Below are 19,088 nucleotides of genomic sequence, written 5' to 3'. Positions count from 1 at the left end.
ACTGTATTAAAGGGTCGCGGCATTAGGGAGGTTGAGAACCACTGGTAGGCCCTCTTTGCAAAGGTCTGAGTCTAGAAAATGCTACATGAGTCAGGGGATAGGGCCCGGGTACACTTCCTCCACACTGACTCCACCATTTGTCCTGACCCTGGGCCTTGACTGGGAACAACTAAGCGATTGTGCAGAGAAACCCCAGGCTCCAATGTGGAAGGCTGGCAGGAAATGCTCCGTTTCATCCTGTATGAGGCTAGCCGGAGGAGCTTCTGTTCCATGTGCCCCAGCGCCAGTGCAAGATGCCCACAAGTGGCTGGACCTGCCTTTGCCATGGAGAGAGAGGGCCATCGGGCTAAAACCCATGAGCTGGGGAAGATCTACCTGAGTCCAGCCTGATGGGAGAAGCCTGCCTGCCGTCTTCCTCTGTGGCAGACGGGACAGGCATTGAGGGCTGCAGTAACAGTCCTGGGAGGAAGGCTCCTGGTACTGGCAGCTGGGAAAGGGCTGGGCCTGCTGCCGGCCCAACAGTCCTCCTTCCTGCTTCTCCCTCCAAGATTCCACCATCCCCCAGCTGACTGGGTAGGCCTGCAGTTCATTAGTCCTGTGTGCATCTTGTCACCTGGATCTCCAAAGCCACTTTAAGCCTCCACAGGAGACAAGCAAGAGGAAGGAGATGAAGCAGGCATGACCCAGTCTCACAGCCAGCAACTCCATGGACTTGCCATAGCACCCTCCATGTTGTCAATCAAAACCACAAAGACAGACGCACTCAGAGCTCAGGGAATCTGAGAACAAGCACTCAGTTTAGATGTCACATCTTCTGGCCAATAATCCACGCTTAGAGACCAGGAATGGCAAATTACTGGGGGGGGGGGGGGGGGGGGAGTAAATCAAAGGAGTCTCCTCACCTTTCAGTATCCTGCAGGGGAGCAATGCAGCAGGCAGCCCTCAGGCCCAGAGAGTGTGGGGTCTGCCAGGAGATGGGGGCCCCTGACCCTAGGCCTGCCCAGGCCCTATTTGCCGCATGTACACCCATCCCACTCATCCCTTGTCCCCATTCCTCCAGGTGACAAATGTTCCGGGAACAAGTTCACTATGATCTCAGAAACAGACCTTGATGGAAAGTTTAGGCTCCCAGCCAGCGGGTGCATAGACCTAGGCCCAAGGGAGGTGGCTGGAAGGGACTGGGCCCCTTTTTAGTCTTTCACGGCATTTGAGGACACTTACCTGAGTGGCCACCTTGCCGTAATCAATCCATCGCAAGGTAGCAAAATTGGTCGACTCAGCACAATTGAATCCGTGGTTGAAGCCAGCATGGTAGCCGTAAGGAAAGGTGATCATGAACTCCCCAGCTTCCTGCGTGATCTGAGGAAAAAGAGTCCAACAGGTGAGGGGAGGCTGACAGGTGAGGGTGAGGACCAGAATTAGAAGGAAGAGGATTTCATGCATGGCTCACCTGCCAGAAGCAACGCCTGGCCTAGAGCAGGGACAGGCTGGTGGCGAAGGCCACCGGGAGCCACCAAGGAGCACAGAAGGAGGATGTGGGCTCAAGGAGTTCCCAACAAGTGCTAGAGAGCCTGACTCTGGGAGTCAATGGAATTTACCAATCTAGGCACTTCTCCATTTTGTTGAGGAGGGGGTCTCCAGTTTTGGAGGGAGGTGGCCATGTCACACCTCCTGTCCACTGTGAGATGTTCTCATACATCAGGGGCAGACGGCGCTGATGGCAGCTGTAGAACCTCTGAGCACAGGACAGGTGTACACGCAGTACATTGTCCTTGCCCTAAAATAACCTAAGTCCCCTCGCCATCATAAGCACAGAATCTGTCCTTTTTATTCCAAGAGGTGGGTCCTTCTAGATGATGTCAAAGAGACCAAAGAAACACATCAGCATGTGGAAGAAAACAATGTCAAGGTCAGAGCTCCGAAGAGAGGGCTGATGTTTCTCCATCTACTCAAATAGTCTGGACAACCAGACACTGAAACAGACTCTAAAACTAGCAGCTGGGCATGACTGACAGGATGGGGCGCACAATGCCTCCAGATTGATGCTTCTGAAACCACCATCTGAAAGCCCGAAGGAAAATGGGGGGGGGGGGGGGGGCGGGGCTGCAGCCACATCCCCCCATCCAGGGAGGGGACACTTTCCATGACCACACTGACCACTCCCCAGGACTCGTGAAGTGGGCCTGCTGGCCTAATCCATAGTTGCCTGGGAGAAACTGTCTCTGAAGTCGGGCCTATCTATTCCTTGATTTGTACAGTCAGTAGAAGGCATAGACCACAGGTTGTGCAGAGTCTGAGTAACCACCACCCCAGACAGAAAGAGACCATTTCTGGTACCGTGGGAACTGAAGGACCCCAGTACATTCGCACCAGTGTGCTTTCTGCCACCACGGATTATGTTTCTCTCTAGGATTTCATGGAATCAGACGGTCTGTACTCCTGCGTCTGGCTCTTTGCTCTTCGAGAGTCATTCAGTGCGTGTGCACATGAGTCTTCCAAAGGGAATTCTATCATGAGATGTGTCACTATTACCCATTCTCCTGTGTACAGACTTTGGGACTCTGGTGAATAGAGTTGCTGGGCCAGTCTCCTTGCAGCACGTGTTTGCATTTCTTTTGAATAAACAGAGTGCGGGGGGGGGGGGGGGGGGGTGTTTCAGGGTCTCAAGTCAGGTGCATGGCCACATCTCCAAGAAACTGCTGTTTTTCGACAGTGGCTGCCCATTTGCACCCCCAATGGTGGTGAGTGAGAGTTCCTTGTGCTCCCCTCTCAGCATTTGGGCATGTGCAGTGGGATCTCCTTGATTTGGTCATCTTTCTGCGAAATCCACAGAATGTCACACCATGTCGGTTTGTGCAAACTTCTGCAAAGTCTGTTCAAGCCTTTCTTTCACCCCTCTCTATTTATCTCATGGTTCATCTTTTTATTGTTGATTTGTCGGCGTTCTCAGGCCTGCTGATCTTTACTTATTCCCCCAGAGAGAGGAGCAGAAATCACTGGATTCATTTAAGTACCAGTGAGACATCAAACCCTGGTGTGGGGAGAATGGGCAGCAAGAAGGGGGGGTGAGACTTCCCACAGAGTCAAAAATCAATCAGAACTGACACAGCCTGGAGCAAAGCCAGCCCTTCAGAACACTGAGATATTTTTCTTTTCAAATAATGAATTGCACCAATCAAGGAAAGTCAGTGTGCATTAAGTTATATTTTTAAATTCCTGTCCAAGTGACAGCCGAGAGCAGGGAATGAAGCATGGAGCAGGAGATGGGGGGAGAGAACACTCACGGGTCCCCAAGGTCCTAGCTACCCCATCCACAGCAAGGGTTCTCTGGGCTGCTTCTGCAGCAGGATTTAGAGCTTTGATTTTTTTAAATGCAATTACTAATTTTCTTATTTTATTTACGCTGACCCTGGAAGGTGCCGTCGCACTTTTCTTCCACCGCCAACTTGCACACTCCCCTTCTCTCCACCAGGGCATGGCACCCTGTGGTGGGAGCACAGAGCCTTCTGGGGGCTTAGCAGGGTCCTCGGGATGCTAAGCTCAACACCCCAGGTGTGGGGGAGGCACCTCCACTCCAGGCTCGGGCGGACTTTGGGGCCTGATCCCCACCATGAATCAAGGCCTAGAACAGAAGAGGCACTCAGGACGACAAGAAGATTATGTTCCTGTCAGAAATCTATGTCCCAGAGGCTTCATTTCAAGCCCACAGTGTCTGTCCTCTGTGCCACCGGCGTCAACATGATCCCGACAGTAAGTTAGAAGGCACTGGGGATGATGGACAGACAGGGTGGCAAAGTAATAAGCAGTGCCAGCCCCAAACGCCAGTCATGGGGAAAGCCTGGAATTTGGTTTCTTGTGCAAGCTGGCACAGAATAAATGAGGATGTCAATGACAGATTCCAGAAACACACACTTTTAATTATTAAAAAGCTTGCTATTGATCTGTGCTTTCTTCTAGAAGTAAATACCATTAAGAGATTTATAAGTGGAGTGTGGGAGTCACTCCTTTGAAGGCCACCAGGAATTCAGATCAGGGATTCACATCGTACCCTGACGGGCATCCATCAGAGCCCAGAGACAAGGGTCCTCACCCTGCTGGCCTCAGAGGGAAAAGTGAGTCCTGCCAGCCAACTTCTGCATCCCTGACCAGGAAGCACCACTTTGGAGAATGTTCTTAACAAACCACAGGGGGGCAAGTACTTCTCACTTCCATGAGCGATGCTGTGATCTGTTCATGAGGTTCCTGGTAACAAAAGGTGTTCTGACCGAACACAGAGAGAAGAGAAAAATGCGAACCTGCATTTCTCAAATCAAAAACCCTGCAACCTGATGAACCTAATGAAGCAGTGGCTGGAAGTCGCTTCCTGGTTGTGGCCCCAACAGAAAGAATGAAGCCCGGATCCGAGCACTAATGCTGCCGGCAGTTAGACTGAAATATCAGAAGCAATTTCCCACTGGCTGACACTCAGGTGAGAGTGAAGCATGAAGGTCTGATCACAGAATTTGCCACCAGACTTGACAAATCACTCCTCTGGTGAAACCTTCAGAACCCAGGCTCCCATAGGGTCCTCCTCCCCTGGCTTGCCCTTGTTCTAGAACAGGGGTGGGCAAACTTTTTGACTCGAGGGCCACAATGGGTTCTTAAACTGGACCGGAGGGCCGGAACAAAAGCATGGATGGAGTGTTTGTGTGAACTAATATAAATTCAAAGTAAACATCATTACATAAAAGGGGACGGTCTTTTTTTTTTTTAGTTTTATTCATTTCAAACGGGCCATATCCGGCCCGCAGGCCGTAGTTTGCCCACGGCTGTTCTAGAACCTTCTTAAGGGTTAAAAAGCCAGTTTCCTGGGGTGTTTGTGATCACCTGGGCCAGAAACCCCTCCTAGAGCAGCCCCTACTTACCCGGCTGAATGGGATCCCATACTTCTTGAGGATGATGGGTGAGATGAGGGTCATCTTGTGCCGAAGGAAGGCGTCACAGCCCTGGGAGCTCCCGGGGAAGAACCCTGGAGTGAAAAAGACTGGCATCAGTTTAAAGACCAGGGTGGGGGCTGAGCCAGGACAACTCTTTCTGGGCAGCTCTTTCCTCCTGTCAGAGCACAGAGCAGGGTGCCTGCAGCACCAAGGGTATCAACCACATGGACCATCACACACCCATGAGCTCTGCTGGTGACCGCAATGATGACACTCCCTGGCCTTCATTTAGTGAACCTGGAACAGAGGGCAAGCCGGGGCTGTCTGTGTGACAGGACACACACCCACAGCACACCTGTCACAGATGGGGCACAGGGTGTGGCGTGGCCGCACAGACACTTCCCCTCCAAACCCCTCCAAAGACCAACTGGGTTGCATCCGCATGGTCATTCAGCCACGTGAGAGCACAGCCCAAAAGAAAGGACACAGAAGCTGATGTTCTAGAACCAGACAAGCTGTGATAAGTGAGAAGTGAGTGATGCTCTCCACACACATACCACGACCAAATCTGCAATAAAGAGTGGCCCAGGCTCTGCTCCTGGCTCTTTGTGCACACAGCCACTGGGCAGGTAAGGAGACAAAGGCTTGGGCCATCAACTAACCTGCCCAAGGCCTATAGTCCTATGGGGAAATGGCAGAGCAGCCCGATCCTGGCTGTGTCCACAACACAGGTCCCTAACCCTGTTACAAAGTTTGCATTTGGGCACTATTTTTGTCCAAGACTATATATATACTAGAGGCCCGGTGCACAAAAATTTGTGCACTCGGGGGGGTCCCTCAGCCTGGCCTGTGCCCTCTTGCAGTCTGGGACCCCTCGGGGGATGACCACCTGCTGGCTTAGGCCCAATTCCCGGGGGACTGGGCCTAAGCTGGCAGTCAGACATCCCTCTGGCAGCCCGGGAGCCCTCAGGGGATGTCCACTTGCCAGCGGGGAGCAGGCCCAAGCTGCAGTGGGACATCCTTAGCGCTGCTGAGGAGGCGGGAGAGGCTCCCACCACCACTGCTGTACTGGCAACCGTCAGCCTGGTTTGTAGCTGAGCAGAGCTCCCCCTGTGGGCGCGCACTGACCACCAGGGGGCAGCTCCTGCATTGAGCGTCTGCCCCCTGGTGGTCAGTGTGTGTCATAGTGACCACTCTTTCCCAGTCATTCTGCTGTTAGGGTCAATTTGCATATTACCCTTTTATTATATAGGATAGAGGCCTGGTGCATGGGTGAGGGCTGGCTGGTTTGCCCTGAAGGGTGTCCCGCTGGGGTGCCTGGCCAGCCTGGGTGAGGGGCTGAGGGCTGTTTGCAGGCTGGCCATGGCCCCCAACCACCCAAACTCCCAGTGGGGGCTGGCTGGAAGCAGGTAGCTAGGATTTATTTATCTTCTGTAATTGAAATTTTGTTGCCTTAAGCGGAGGCCACAGCCGGCCAGGGCAGGTGGGAAGCTTGGCTTCCTCCATTGCCAGGGCAACCAAGCCTCCTGCTTGCTCCAGCTCCATGGCTGCCGGCCACCATCTTGGTTGGGTTAATTTGCATATAGTTGCTCTGATTGGCTGGTGGGCGTGGCTTAGGTGTAGCGGAGGTGTGGTCAATTTGCATGTTTCTCTTTTATTAGATTAGATGCCGTGTAACTAACCTAAGGTAATATTTATAAACATGTGGAACTCGGCCATCAGCTCTACCTGCTCAGAAACCGTGTTTAACACAGCTCAGGGACACTTCCAAACCACTTGCTGGCTGAATCTTAAACCAGTAACAGCTGCATCCTGTGGTTAAAGCAGTGGTTCTCAACCTTGGCTGCACATTAGAATCACATGGGAATCTTTTTAAAATCCTGATTTCTGGGCAAGTTCTGGAATTCCACCTGAAGGTCTGCAATTCCACCAGAAGGCAGCTGGTCTCATCGCAAATCATCACCGAGAGTGGCAAGGAAGGGCTGCCATGAGGATTCGGTGAGGATGAGGTGTGGGATGTACCCAGGAGTACCCACTGCCCTCCAGGACTGACCCTGTGGCACAGTCAGCCCAGTGACCCTTCTGGAAGCTGACCCAGGCCTTGATACACACTCTTGATAGGTCATTGATCAGAGAGGGCACATTCACATGTGGATGCGCACATGTGTGTGCAAGCACATGCCCACGCTGACTTGGGGAGAAGGGGCTTTGACACTTTCCATGCTGGGAGATGGCGCCTGGCTGAAAGGACACAATGGCAAGGTTCTAGAAAGTGCAAAAGATTACTGAATCCTGCAACTTTCCTCTGCACTAAAAGCATTTCAATTAGAGTTATGGCTGCCTGCCGCCTGGCCCGCCGGCCTCTCTGCAGTTCCTCTTTTTAATGCACAGTTTAAGTGGCTCTCATTAAAGCTCTAATAAAGGCACACATTTTAAGTGATTAGCACCAATAATGCGCCAACACATTAATGCTCTGTGGGCTCCACAACTCTCCCAGTGAGCCCATTTGGAGTGCAGCTATTCATTTTCCATATTAATCACAAACTCATTCCACCCATCTCAACAATGGAGTCGGAGATGCCTGCCCCCAACAAAGTTTGAAAGAGGCACTGAAGGGGGCAGGCTTCAAGTGTCCTGGAACTCTCTGTCCTTTCTCAGAGGAGGGGAGAGCAGGCCTGAGTGAGGGGCCATGGAGGAAGGCCTCACCACAGCTTCCGGACCCTCCTCCAGTGCCAAAAGCCCAGCTTCTCAAATTCCAGCCACCCTGCTGAGGAGTGACTTAATGAATCCCTATTTTTCAAAAAGCAGTGATGGGTGGCCTCCCGTAGACTTCAGAGCTTGCTCACTCTTCCTCTTCCAGCCCCAGCCAATAAGCTTCCTGCCAGCCATACAGGTCCTCCCGCCCCTACCTCAACCTCAAGGGTCAGAAACTACAGGGACAGCAAGGCCCTGGCTGTAGGAATGGTGCAGGAAGCACAGCCAAGTTCTAGGGGAAGTACCATCGGGATAGGCAGGTGGCCCCAGAGCGTACCTAGGTTCTCCAGCTTGCACTCAGATCATCCGAAACTTTTCTAGTAGAAAAGGCACATTGAACGACAACAGTCCGGGTGTGGCTAACTGCTGAATTTTAGAGAAGTTATTGGCGAGGGTCAGGTGATATCAGCCATGTGTTCACCAGAGCATGTCCGTGCTGACTGCCCGGGATGTTTTCTCCTGTGGCTCTGTAGGTGTGGGAGGCGGAACAGCGGCCACCCACGATGCCTGTGTCCTAATCCCCAGAACCTGTGATATGTTCCCTTCTCTGGCAAGAGGGACTCTGCAGATGGGATTAAGTTAAAGCCCCTGAGATGGGGATGACCCTAGATTTCCCAGAGAGCCAATGTCATCACAGGGTCCTCATAAGAGGTTCTCAGGAGCAGCGGTCGCCAACTGGTGGTCCGCAGACCACTGGTGGTCCATGAGGTCCGAAAGGTTGGCGACCGCTGCTCAGGAGGGTCAGAGTGAAGAGGCAAGGGGCTGAGCTGCTGCCTGTGAAGATGGAGGAAGGGGCCATGAGCCTGAGATGAGGCACCTCTAGAAGCTGGAAAAAGCTGGAAACTATTCTCCCTGGAAACTCAGGAAGGTCCAGGCCTGCCCACACCTGGGTTTTAGCTCCAAAAGGTTCATTTTGGACTCCTGATCTCCAGAACTTCGAGGAAATGAATCTGTGGGGTTGTTTGTTTTTAATTAGAACTTTTAAAAGAGAAATTTAAGATTTACAGAAAGTTTGAGAGAATTTGTATTGTTTTAAGTCACTGTGCTTGTGATAACTTTTTATAACAGCAAGAATAAACTAACATAATGGGAAAAGAATTTTTAAATTTATATTCTTAAATTAAAATTTATATTTTAGCCCTGGCCAGATGGCTCAGTTGGAGAGTTGTGCCATGAATCAAAAGGTTGCGGAGTCAATTCCAGTCAGAGCATATACCTAGGTCGTGGGTTTGATTCCCAGTTGGGGCGCAACCCTAGTTGGGGCATGTACGAAAGGCAACAAATCCCCATGTTTCTCTCTCAAACCAATGTTTCTCTCTCTCTCTCTTTCTCTCTAAAAATCAATAAAAAAAAATATCCTCAGATGAGGATTTAAAAAATGTATTTTAAATGTCTATTTTAAAAAATGCAATGGGAAAACATTTTAAATCTGGTTTTTATTTTAGAGCACAATAAGTGAAATAGACCTTGACTAGGGCTGTGTGCAACTGTGGCATTTCTACCATGAGAGCATGTTCTGGAGAGCAGGGCGCAGCTCTTCCCATGAGGACAGCTTCAGGTCTCCAACAGAAATGTTAAACAAACCACCACCCTCCGCCTGGGAGGCTGGGGCACCTACCCACTCACCCTTCCTCCGTTCTCAGGATCTGTGTCACTGGCATGTAGTATTTGCTGAGCAGGCACACAGCTGTGAGTGCAGCTAGGACAGGGGCCCCTATTTTTCAGAAAGATCCACCATTCCCATCTCCAAAGTCAAAACATCAATGCGAAGAGGAAGAGAGTGTAATGGGAATTTTTGGTGAGGTGTGAGGAGGGGCCAGAGGACTGTGGCCGGCAGTGAGAGAGCCTGCACCAATGTTGAGCGATGGCTTCCAGAAGGCTCTATGGCTGCTTTGGGAGGGCTGGGCTGCCTGTCACTGCAACCCAGAGGGTCAGGATGATCAGATGGGCCCTGTGATGTTGGAGTGGCTCCCAAACAATCACCCCACCCAGGCCTGAGTGCTGCCTTTGAGGGAGGGGCTGGCTCTCCAGATGACAAGCAAGGGCCAGACCCCGTTGGGACAGAAACAGGGTGCCATGAAGGGTGCCCCCTCTCCAGACATGGCCTGGGACCCCCCTCAGACAAATCCATTGGCCCCATGAGGCCCCAGCAAGGATCCAAATACAGATGGTGAGACAGTGGCTGCTGGAAGGGACATTTAATGAGGGAGCCCAGGCGAGTCAGAACCCCGCACAGAAGGGTAGGGACCTGTGGCCACCATGCACTCTGAGGCCCGGTGAGGGTGCTCCTAACTAACGTCTCATTTCCAGGCTGAACAGAGGCCTGAAGACTTAGAAGAGGGCAAGATGCAGTGCCAGGCGTCGGGGGAGGGAGACAGAACACAGCTGCTCTCCTGGCCCTCGGGAGCCTGTGGTCACATCCAAGAATTCCATGCTAAGAAACCGGAAAACAAGGGCGTTTAAAGCAATGGCATTCTGTGCAGAATCCATGAAGTGACAAACCCCCTAGCAGATGGACCACGGATCTAATCACAGCGGTGCAAGAAAATGGTAAAATAAGACAGTGACTTCTTACAACTCCCAGGAATTCAAGCCCAGACACACAACAAAACTGGGAGGGATGACTGCTGCCTCCCTCCTCCCCTCCCCCACTTCCCCCCACCCGCTGCCTCCCTCCCCCCTCCCCCCTCCCCCAACTCCCTCTTCCCCTCCCCCACCACCCCCCCTCTCCCACCACCCCCCTCCCCACCCCCTCCACCTCCCTCTCTCCTCCTCCTACCCCCTACCCCCCTACCCCCCCTACCCCACCTCGCCCTGCCCAGGCCCCAGGTCCCAGGTCCCAGACCCCCAGCTCTTGGTCGCAGACACCTACCAATTGCCAGTCGCTCCAGGCGCTTGCCATGCTCCGGTGGGATGGCGTACCTACAAGAAGGAAGGCATGTCAGAAGTGAGCTCTTGTGGCCACCACACACTTGAGAGTCCCCGGGGAGCCTGTGTGGCCTCGGAGAGACACACAGCTCATGCACAGAGCAGACGTGTGACTGTAGCTGTGGTCAGCGCTGTGAGGGGAGTGGCGCTGTCAGGGAAGGAATTCCACACGGAAGGGGTTGGTGAGGCAGAAGGGCTACAGACCAGGGACCCAGGGGGTGTGACAGCACTCTTGAATGCCAGGAGTGCAGACATTCCCTAAGCGACACTAAACCTCGATCAGGCTTACAAAGCAAAAAATACAATAAAAGCACTGGACTGGAGCTGGAGGGGTGGGAACCCTGGCTGCCTTGTGTCGCCAGCCTGCCCTGCCGGGCCCAGGGGCCAAGGTGGAAAGAGGCTTCAGGGAGGAGAAAAATTTCACCTGTCACCCACTTCACAAGCTTTAATTTTACTCATTTTACATATAGGGCTCCATCAAAAATTTAAAAACGTGCGGTGGAAGCTTACAAACAAATGAAGCGAGAATGACATCCCGCTGATGCTATGTGAGGAAGCTGGCAGAACAAGAGGATGTGGGGGGGGGGGGGCGGATAATACAGTGGTACTGAGAAGCCCCAACCCAACTGACATGCCAGCCTCAGCCCACGTCAGGGGACTTGGTAAGATGAAAACTTCAATTTCTGGACAAATGCAGGCAGAACTGCAAGTTCTAATGACACAAAGTGCTGAGCACACCCAAGTCCCATCTAGGAGGGACTCCAGGAAAATGGGTTGCAACCAGAGTGATCCTGTTCCCTGCCCCCCCCCCCCCCCCCCCAGCACACTGGGCCATGTCCCCATGGCTGTCATGACTAGGGGTGCTCCTGGCATAGAGTGGCTGGGGGCCAGGGATGCTGCACAGCCCCCCACAGTGCCCAGGGCTGCCCCCCAAGAGAACGATAGGGCACCAGATAGTGCTGAGAAGGACAGACCCCGAGGAGGACAGAATAAAAAAGGCCACTATCTCACATTCTGGAATGAGTCAAATGTGAAGATGCATCATCGGGCCGCTCCCTCCTCCCTCCCTCATGGTGCAGGCAAAGGATGGGTACCCACAGGGAACATGGAAGATCGCCCAGATGCTGTAGCTGGTTAAGTCTATTCCAACTGAGAGGTCTATTATTCCTTTTTAATCAAATAAAAGGGGGCGGGGGTAGGAGTAAGTGAGTATTGTGTTGTCTCTAATCTAAAGGATAAAAATAATTAATTTCTGGGCACTCTGGGGCCCTTGAGAAGATGGCCCCAGCACCTTCAATTCTGTTGCTGTCAGATAATTTTCCATCATCTGTACAAAGATGAAGTTACGCTTTTTAAAATGGCCTTTTATCGCTTACACAAAGACGGTAAAAGTTAACCCCAATCTGAAGCATCTTTGGGGGATTACTGTCCCCCCCAAAATGGGGAAATGAAACATTCTGTCCCTTCTGGGAAGACGCCAGCAGACTGGAAGGACTAACTCTGGCACCAAGGCTGTGATGATTAATGCAGTATCCCCAGTCTACAATGCTGCTTTCACTTAATTACCGCCTGTAATTGGGAGTTGTAAAGATAAGATTAATTGAGTCTGGTGGATGTTAAAAGTTTAATACATTGGAACGTGGCTCCTCTGTTATCAGAAAGTACAGACGGCAGGACACTAGGCTGAGCGTTCAGGAGAGCAGCCCTTGGGGAGATTAGAAAGACTCCAGGAAGGGGAGCCGGCGCCATGGGGCCTGCTGGCTCCAATGTCCCAGAGCCAGTAGTGCCTCCCACCATTTGGACCAATTCAGTGGCAACTTCAGTGGTGCCAAGAAGCCGCACTGCCAATGACACGCCATGCCAGCCCAAGCCCCTGGGACATGGCAAGATGAAAACCTGTTTTCAGAGGAAGGCAGGTACAACTGGGGCAAGGGTCCTTAACAACACAGAGCACTGAAGATGAGCCGGTCGAAGGAGGAAGGGGAGGGGGACAGTAAAGACTCCATAGCCCAGGGGTCCTCAAACTACGGCCCGCGGGCCACATGCAAATATAAATATTGTATTTGTTCCCGTTTTGTTTTTTTTACTTCAAAATAAGATATGTGCAGTGTGCATAGGAATTTGTTCAGTTTTTTTTAAAACTATAGTCCGGCCCTCCAAAGGTCTGAGGGACAGTGAACTGGCCCCGTTTAAAAAGTTTGAGGACCCCTGGCATAGCCTCTGGACCACAGCCGAGTCCTGCGGCCTTCCAATGGCTGGAAGAAACTCCAGAACTGTGGGCCACAGGTTCCCACTGGGCCCTTTCCCACCAGGTTTGACCTTTTGGGGGCCCCGGTGAGCCCGATGCCATAGGGGCCCCAGTGAGCCAGTCACAGAGCTGCCTTCCAACAGAGACTGACATCTGCCACTGGAGAGAAGTCCCCAGGACCCTGTGGGGACCCCAAAGCCTTGTGGGGGTCCCACCTGGGGCCCCCAAGAAGCCCTGTGCATGGTATCCTTGTCACAGTCCCACCCAGTCTCATGCCCAGATCAGGGTGTCCAGACTCTCAGGTTTGGCTCTAAAAGGAAAAAAAAGGGAAAGAAGGAGAAGCAGCTATTGGAGCTGAGCGAGTGTGTTCGCTAACCCTCAAGGCAGGGAGCATCTGTCTGGACATTAGTGAGCGAGTTCTCGGGGCCATAAAACGGAGTCAGTATATTGGTCACCAACATGGGGACAGTTTGTCTCACTCCCCAAGAGATCTGTCCCCACCACAAGGTCACACCTCAGGGCCAAACCAATCAGTTTTGCCAGCTGCAACCCCAGGCAGCCTCTCTCTATATGTGACAGCGGGTTCTTATGTGGTTTCCTTGGACAGAAGGCCATGGGAGCTCTGGCCTCACCTGTCCTGACTACCTGTTTGTCTCAGGACTGGGCTAGGGCGGAGTCTCCAGCCTCTCTCCCTCTTCCAGCTCAGCCCCAATGCTGCTCGGAACCTCTCCTGGCTCCCCAAGCCCACTCTCCACCAGCACAAGCGCTCTTCCCCAGCCTCTCCAGCGAGGCTGGTGCCCCTCATGCCCTGCTACACATAGGCCCTCATGCGTCCTCCAGGGCTGGCCACGTGCTTCAGTCAACCTGCTTCCCCTTCCAGGACAAGTAGCATCTACTGGGCCCTTCTGGGCAGTCAACTCCCTAGGCCAGTGGGAGGGCATGGAGAGACTGCGGCCCAGCACACAGTCATGCTGGCACAATCTGGAGATGTGAGGAGAAAGGAACAGGGCAGAGTGCAAGGGAGAAGCGAGCAGGGGCTTTAGAGGTAGAGGCAGAAATAGGGGGAGGTTCAGGCTACCTGTGCAGCGTCACCCAGGTCCCTCGGGCCACAGTCCCCAGCCCTGCCTGTGGGAGCCTGGCTCTAAGACAGTGGCTGAGGGCAGTCACAGCAGGCACCTCCTAGAGGACATGTTGGCCACCACTTTGGACACAAGGCAAGTCCCAGCCCTGAGGTCAGCCAGGCCAGAATTGCCCTTCCGGAACTTTCTCCAGAGCTATGCCCCATCCACCTGTGTCTTTATCTCCGTATTTTAAAACCCCTCCCTACTTTCTCTCTGCTTTTAAAGCTTTTTTGACACAAAGTACATCTGGACCACTCTAAACCAGAACGTCACAGAAAATTTGGTTCATATCTTTGGCTGCATGGTCAGAACGGTATCCTGGCAACCATCAGGTAACCCTGCAGGGGCTGCAGCAGGACTTGACAGGCTCCATAACCCTGCTTTAATGTCGTGGAAGCACGGAAGAGGCCAAGAGAGACAAACCGGGCGTCGTTTGCCAGACACCGTTGTCAGAAAGGCAGCTGTCTGCAAATAGCAGGGGCTTCGGTGAGAAAATAACATGTTTTCAGACTAGGAATAAAGCTCACGAGATGCAACAGGAAATAGAGGAGCCCAGAAACCGGGTCCCCATGAGGACTCAAGGCCCCCCAAAAGCCACATGATGGTTAAGAAACAACAGTCCAGCAGTTTCACAGTTCAAACGATGGACCAACCAACAGACCCACCTACATGTTTGAGAGTCTGACCCGTTTACTGGGTTCGGGAACATATTAGAAAGACTGGACACTAGAGAGGAGCGTCATTTGGCCCAATGTTCCTGGTTTAACCCTGAGGCCAGAGGATAAGACCTCTCGCCAGGCCCGCTGAGGCCAGGCCTGAGTCCAGGCCAGTGGCTTGGGGACACCTCAAGGCCCTGTACCTTAGGGGCCTCTGCCAGTGCAGGTCATGGCAGACGACAGGGGACCAATAAAGAAATTCCAGGGCTTGTGACATTGGGTGCATCATGGGTGCTGGGTAGGTGGAGGCCTCAGCAGGTTGGCCAGGTGGCTTTTGGCGGAGCCAGGTGATTACAAGGAAACGTGTCCTCTGTGGGCAGGGCTGCTCGCCTCAGCCAGGGGACAGGCAGCCTCCATTTCACCAACACGGCCGGGGAAGTCTCCTGTCCGCCAAGGAGGATGCTATTAATAGTGTCATTTTCTCGGTGTTTTGTTTATTCCCCTGGAATGGCTTGATGGATGTGAATAATTATCAGACTATAAAAGCCAGCAAATGTGCTACTTTCTATCGCTCTAAATCATCAAACAAATAAAGTGTGAAACAGCATTTTTGAATATAATTTTCCCCTCTAATGGCTTAGAATTATTATCAAGAACAATGAAAATAAATAAGCAAATGCCTTGTGAGTTAAAAATTAAATGAGTGTGTCAGGAAGAGGAACACAGAGCATCTTGGAGAGCAGGGACCTGCTCGGGGGCCATTAGTTATGAGGACGTGCGACAGGGCCTCACAGGGCCAATCAGCTCTCAGCGTGGACTCCCACCATCCTCTGTATCCACCAGGAGTAGGCGCTTGGAGCCATCTGCCTGGATGGGTGGTGTGATGCCCCAAGAGAGGGCTACACTCGGGTGCATGCACCACAGTACCTGTCACCCAGCTGACCCCCAGCAGTCCCAGGATCCTGTGTGTCACTGCCCTCGGACAGCCATACAAAAACCTAGGCGAGGGTGGTTGGCCTCTGCCCCTCCTCTCCTGGGCCATGGACAGGCAATGCCAGAGGGGCTGCTGCCTCTCAGACCAGCAAGAAAATCCGTGGTCACGGAGAAATCCTCAGGACCTGCGATGTGAAACTCCAGTGGACGCGCTCTCACCCAGCCCACAGCCCGGTGGATGGTCTGGCCACTGGCCCCTCATTTCCTCGCACCTGCCAGCCACTCTGGGCTGCAGGGCTATCACAGGTGGACTGGCTTCCCTTCAAAGAGAGAGGCATTTACATGGTAATGAGGTAATTCCCAGCACCCTGTCCTGCCCTGCAAGGATAATGAGACTTGATGGGGGGCCAGGCTCTCAAATCAAAGCTCTAAATCCCCAAAGATCCTTCCTGGCGAGGCCCCCCAGTCTCTGAGGGGCTCCTGCCTGGGACCGCCCTGCTCAGAATCAGGAGTTACAACCCCATAACACTGACTTTCTTTTTCCCCCCAAGACTCTTTCCACTCAGCCAGTGACAACAGTACCTGGAATTTCTTCATCGCTGAGCGTGACAGCTTCCACTAGCACATGGCTTCCTGCAATTAGGCCCCGGTGATAAGAAGGCTCATCTCCCACCCTCCTCTCTGCTGAGAAACTCATGCCAAGAGCAGGGGTCCAGCCAGGAGTCCTTTGGAAATGTCAGTTCAGCCTGACGCGTGCCGAAAGGTAAGAAAGTTAATTTCACAGCGTCTGCACAAGGCCTGGGCAGACAGGCCCGGCGTCGTTTAACATGCTGTAATTATGGAAACAGAAGCAAGAAGGCAGAGACCACTGGAAGTATCGAGACCACGTGTCAACTTGGAGGCCACCTGACACAAGCAAGCCACCTACCCGCACAGGCCCAGGAGGCTGAGGCAGCTCCAAATGCCATCGGCTCTGCCGGGGCCCTGCATGCTGGGCAGACATTAAAGCCATTATCACTGCAGTCCCCAAACCCAAAGCCCCTGTGTGGCCACAGCCTGTGACCTCTCTCACCATGAATCGGTGGGACACTGCCCCAAGGCCTGGACAGGCCCAGAAGAAAGACCAAATCACAGAACAGGCTTCCCCGAGAGACCCCAGCAACAGAAGAGCCATTTCTGAGATGGTTAGACTGAGCTGGGCCTCACTACTCCACTTGTCTACACTGTGGAGTGGATGTGCCCAGAGACACAATCACAAGCAGTCACCCCTGATGTGATGGCCACCGAGACAAACCCTGTCCCAGCCCTGAGGATCAGGAGTGGTGAGCCATGGTACCCAACCCCGTGCTTGGCTGTGTCACAAATGCAGTTGGCTCTTCAGCATCTTCTGTGCCTTAGACCAAGGCATCCACCAGGTTAATACAAGCCCCATCAGACAAATCAGAAACCCTGAAAAGACAAAGTCATAGAGGCTAGAAATGGCACCAGGCCCTGGTGGTTTTACTGAGTCCTAGTAAACCTTCACACTAAGAGCCAGTGCCTACTTATACTACCGAGCAGACAGGAGCATCAGATGTTAGTGAACTTATTTTATGAATCTGGCATATTTTTTAATGAATGAATGAGTGAGAAACCCTGTCACAAACACAGGATAAAGATACACAGGAAAATAATAGGCCAGTCTCACACCACAAAAGTCCTAAATAAAATATCAGCAAATCAGACACAAAAATGTTTATTACAAGACCAAGTGTTTATCCCCAAGGTTGCAAATAAAAATCTATATAAAATTTCAAACCACTCAGTATAAAATTTCTTAGCCAACTAGGACTAGGAGGAACCTTCCTACGGTCACACCTCACAGTGAGGCAGAACGCATTCTGCAAAGTTGGGAGCAAGGCAAGCTGCCCATTATTGCAGCCACTCAACACCACCTACTGAAGACACTAGCCAAGGTCATAAGTCAAGAGAAAGAGAAAGGGGAGTAACAATTAGAAGGAAAGAGACAAGCTTTTTTCTTTTAAGTAACACAACCTTCTACTTGGAAAACTAAGAGAACAAGCGGATGAACTACAAGACGAAACAGTCCGGCAAGGGCACAGAATTTAAAAAATCAACATATGCACCAGAAACATCCACAGCAGACTATGAAACCTACTGAGGTCGCTCCTGCCCCTTGCCTGGGGTTGAAAGCAGAAATTCCTCACCACAAACAAGGTTAAACATAAACCCCAGTGAGTGCTTGCCGCTGACAGAATCAGAATCTGACCCAGGAGAGCCTACAGGGCTGATGCTGATAGGTGACAACCGCTTGGTGCCTCTGTACAGAGCAGGAAAGGGCAAGAAACTCACCTGGGATCAAGTCCCTCAGTAAACAAGGTAGGGGTGCCAACTGATTGTGACAACAGCACTGACTGCAGTTGTGGTGGGTATGAGCAGGGTGGCCTTATCATGATGGTTGAAATATGGAAGAAGCACTGCTAACAGTACCCTGGACAGCAGAGGTAAGCAGGACAAGTGGGTCGTCTAGCAAAATAAAAAATGTCAGAAAAAGCGCCTGGCAGAGAGACTTGCCCTTGAAACACGAGGAAGCAGGTCCAAAGGCCTGGATGGATAGCGGCCCTGGAATCACCAAGACACCCTGGGTCTACCCGCCCCACTGGGAGGGAAGGAAGCGTTGTCCCCAACCCAGTGAGCCTGGAAGGGAGACTCCAGAGGACCTGGCCCAAGGGAAGAAAGGGGAGGCTAAGGCCCTTTCCTAAACACTCAGGAGCGAAACAGAAGTACGTCTCCAGGCCCCTGAACAGTTGGTGCACACATGGAAACTACAATCTGGCGGGGGGGGGGGGGGGGGTGTGCTCCTGTACACCCCTACTTGGTCACCGCTACACAAAGGAGCATGGCCTGGGCTGCACGGCTCCCTCACTGAGAGAGTGACTGAAATGGTCTGACAGCAGAGGGATAGCGGCCCAGTTTATCTGGAAATCCCATCTTAATTCCCGAGGAGCCCTGTTAAACGGGGAGGCAGCCTCCCTCATTTGTCCCCACCCCAGAACAGATATGAACACTTGCTGGGAAGATAGGATCAGCCCAGGACCAGGGTGTCTTGTTGCCAGGAAAGGACCTTATTGAGCCACGGCAGTTTTATCTTTAATGGATCGTTTTCTGAGACAACAGAGAATGAAATTTGGTATCTCACACCAGCAGTGTCAATGATTTAAAATAATGACATTTTTATTGAAACCTACACACGAGATAAACAGAGTCCTGGGAGCATCTGCTCAGAGAAAATGGGATGTCTCAGACGGAGACGACCGCCAGTAGGAATGCAAAAATGAACTGGCCTGCTGGCAGGAGACAAAGGTGCACTGAGCCAGGGTGGGGGCCGGGAGTGTGTGTATGTGTGTGGGGGTGGGGGGGGCTGTCAGCACCTGGGCACCAGGGCTGTGCCCAGCCTGCCCCCATCTCTACTGGGTCCCAGCTGTTTGCAGCACCTCCCCGTGGGGATCTGGGGTAGGTCAGCATCCTAGAG

At 52.4% G+C, this 19,088-nt stretch overlaps 1 protein-coding gene across 17 annotated transcripts in view; it reads right to left on the bottom strand.

The window, feature by feature from the left end:
- KDM4B (lysine demethylase 4B) overlaps window positions 1-19,088 on the bottom strand; it is a 137,297-nt gene that overhangs the window by 55,929 nt on the left and 62,280 nt on the right. For 16 of the 17 annotated variants that reach the window (XR_004968105.1, XM_036312191.1, XM_036312183.1 and 13 more), the window contains 3 exons: window positions 10,543-10,592; window positions 4,905-5,008; window positions 1,222-1,359 (listed from right to left, as the gene is read on the bottom strand). Coding sequence is in view for 16 of the 17 variants with exons in the window: in XM_036312191.1 (XP_036168084.1) it covers window positions 1,222-1,359; window positions 4,905-5,008; window positions 10,543-10,592 (292 nt within the window). In the remaining variant the exon portion in view is untranslated. Of the gene's footprint in view, window positions 1-1,221; window positions 1,360-4,904; window positions 5,009-9,839; window positions 10,105-10,542; window positions 10,593-19,088 lie in introns of those variants that run through there. The other variant, XM_036312198.1, reaches the window with a different exon arrangement.

This window comes from Myotis myotis, unplaced genomic scaffold, assembly GCF_014108235.1.
Source record: "Myotis myotis isolate mMyoMyo1 unplaced genomic scaffold, mMyoMyo1.p scaffold_m19_p_6, whole genome shotgun sequence".
Classification (NCBI taxonomy): Eukaryota; Metazoa; Chordata; class Mammalia; order Chiroptera; family Vespertilionidae; genus Myotis; species Myotis myotis.
This window is presented reverse-complemented; position numbering and strand designations above follow the sequence as displayed.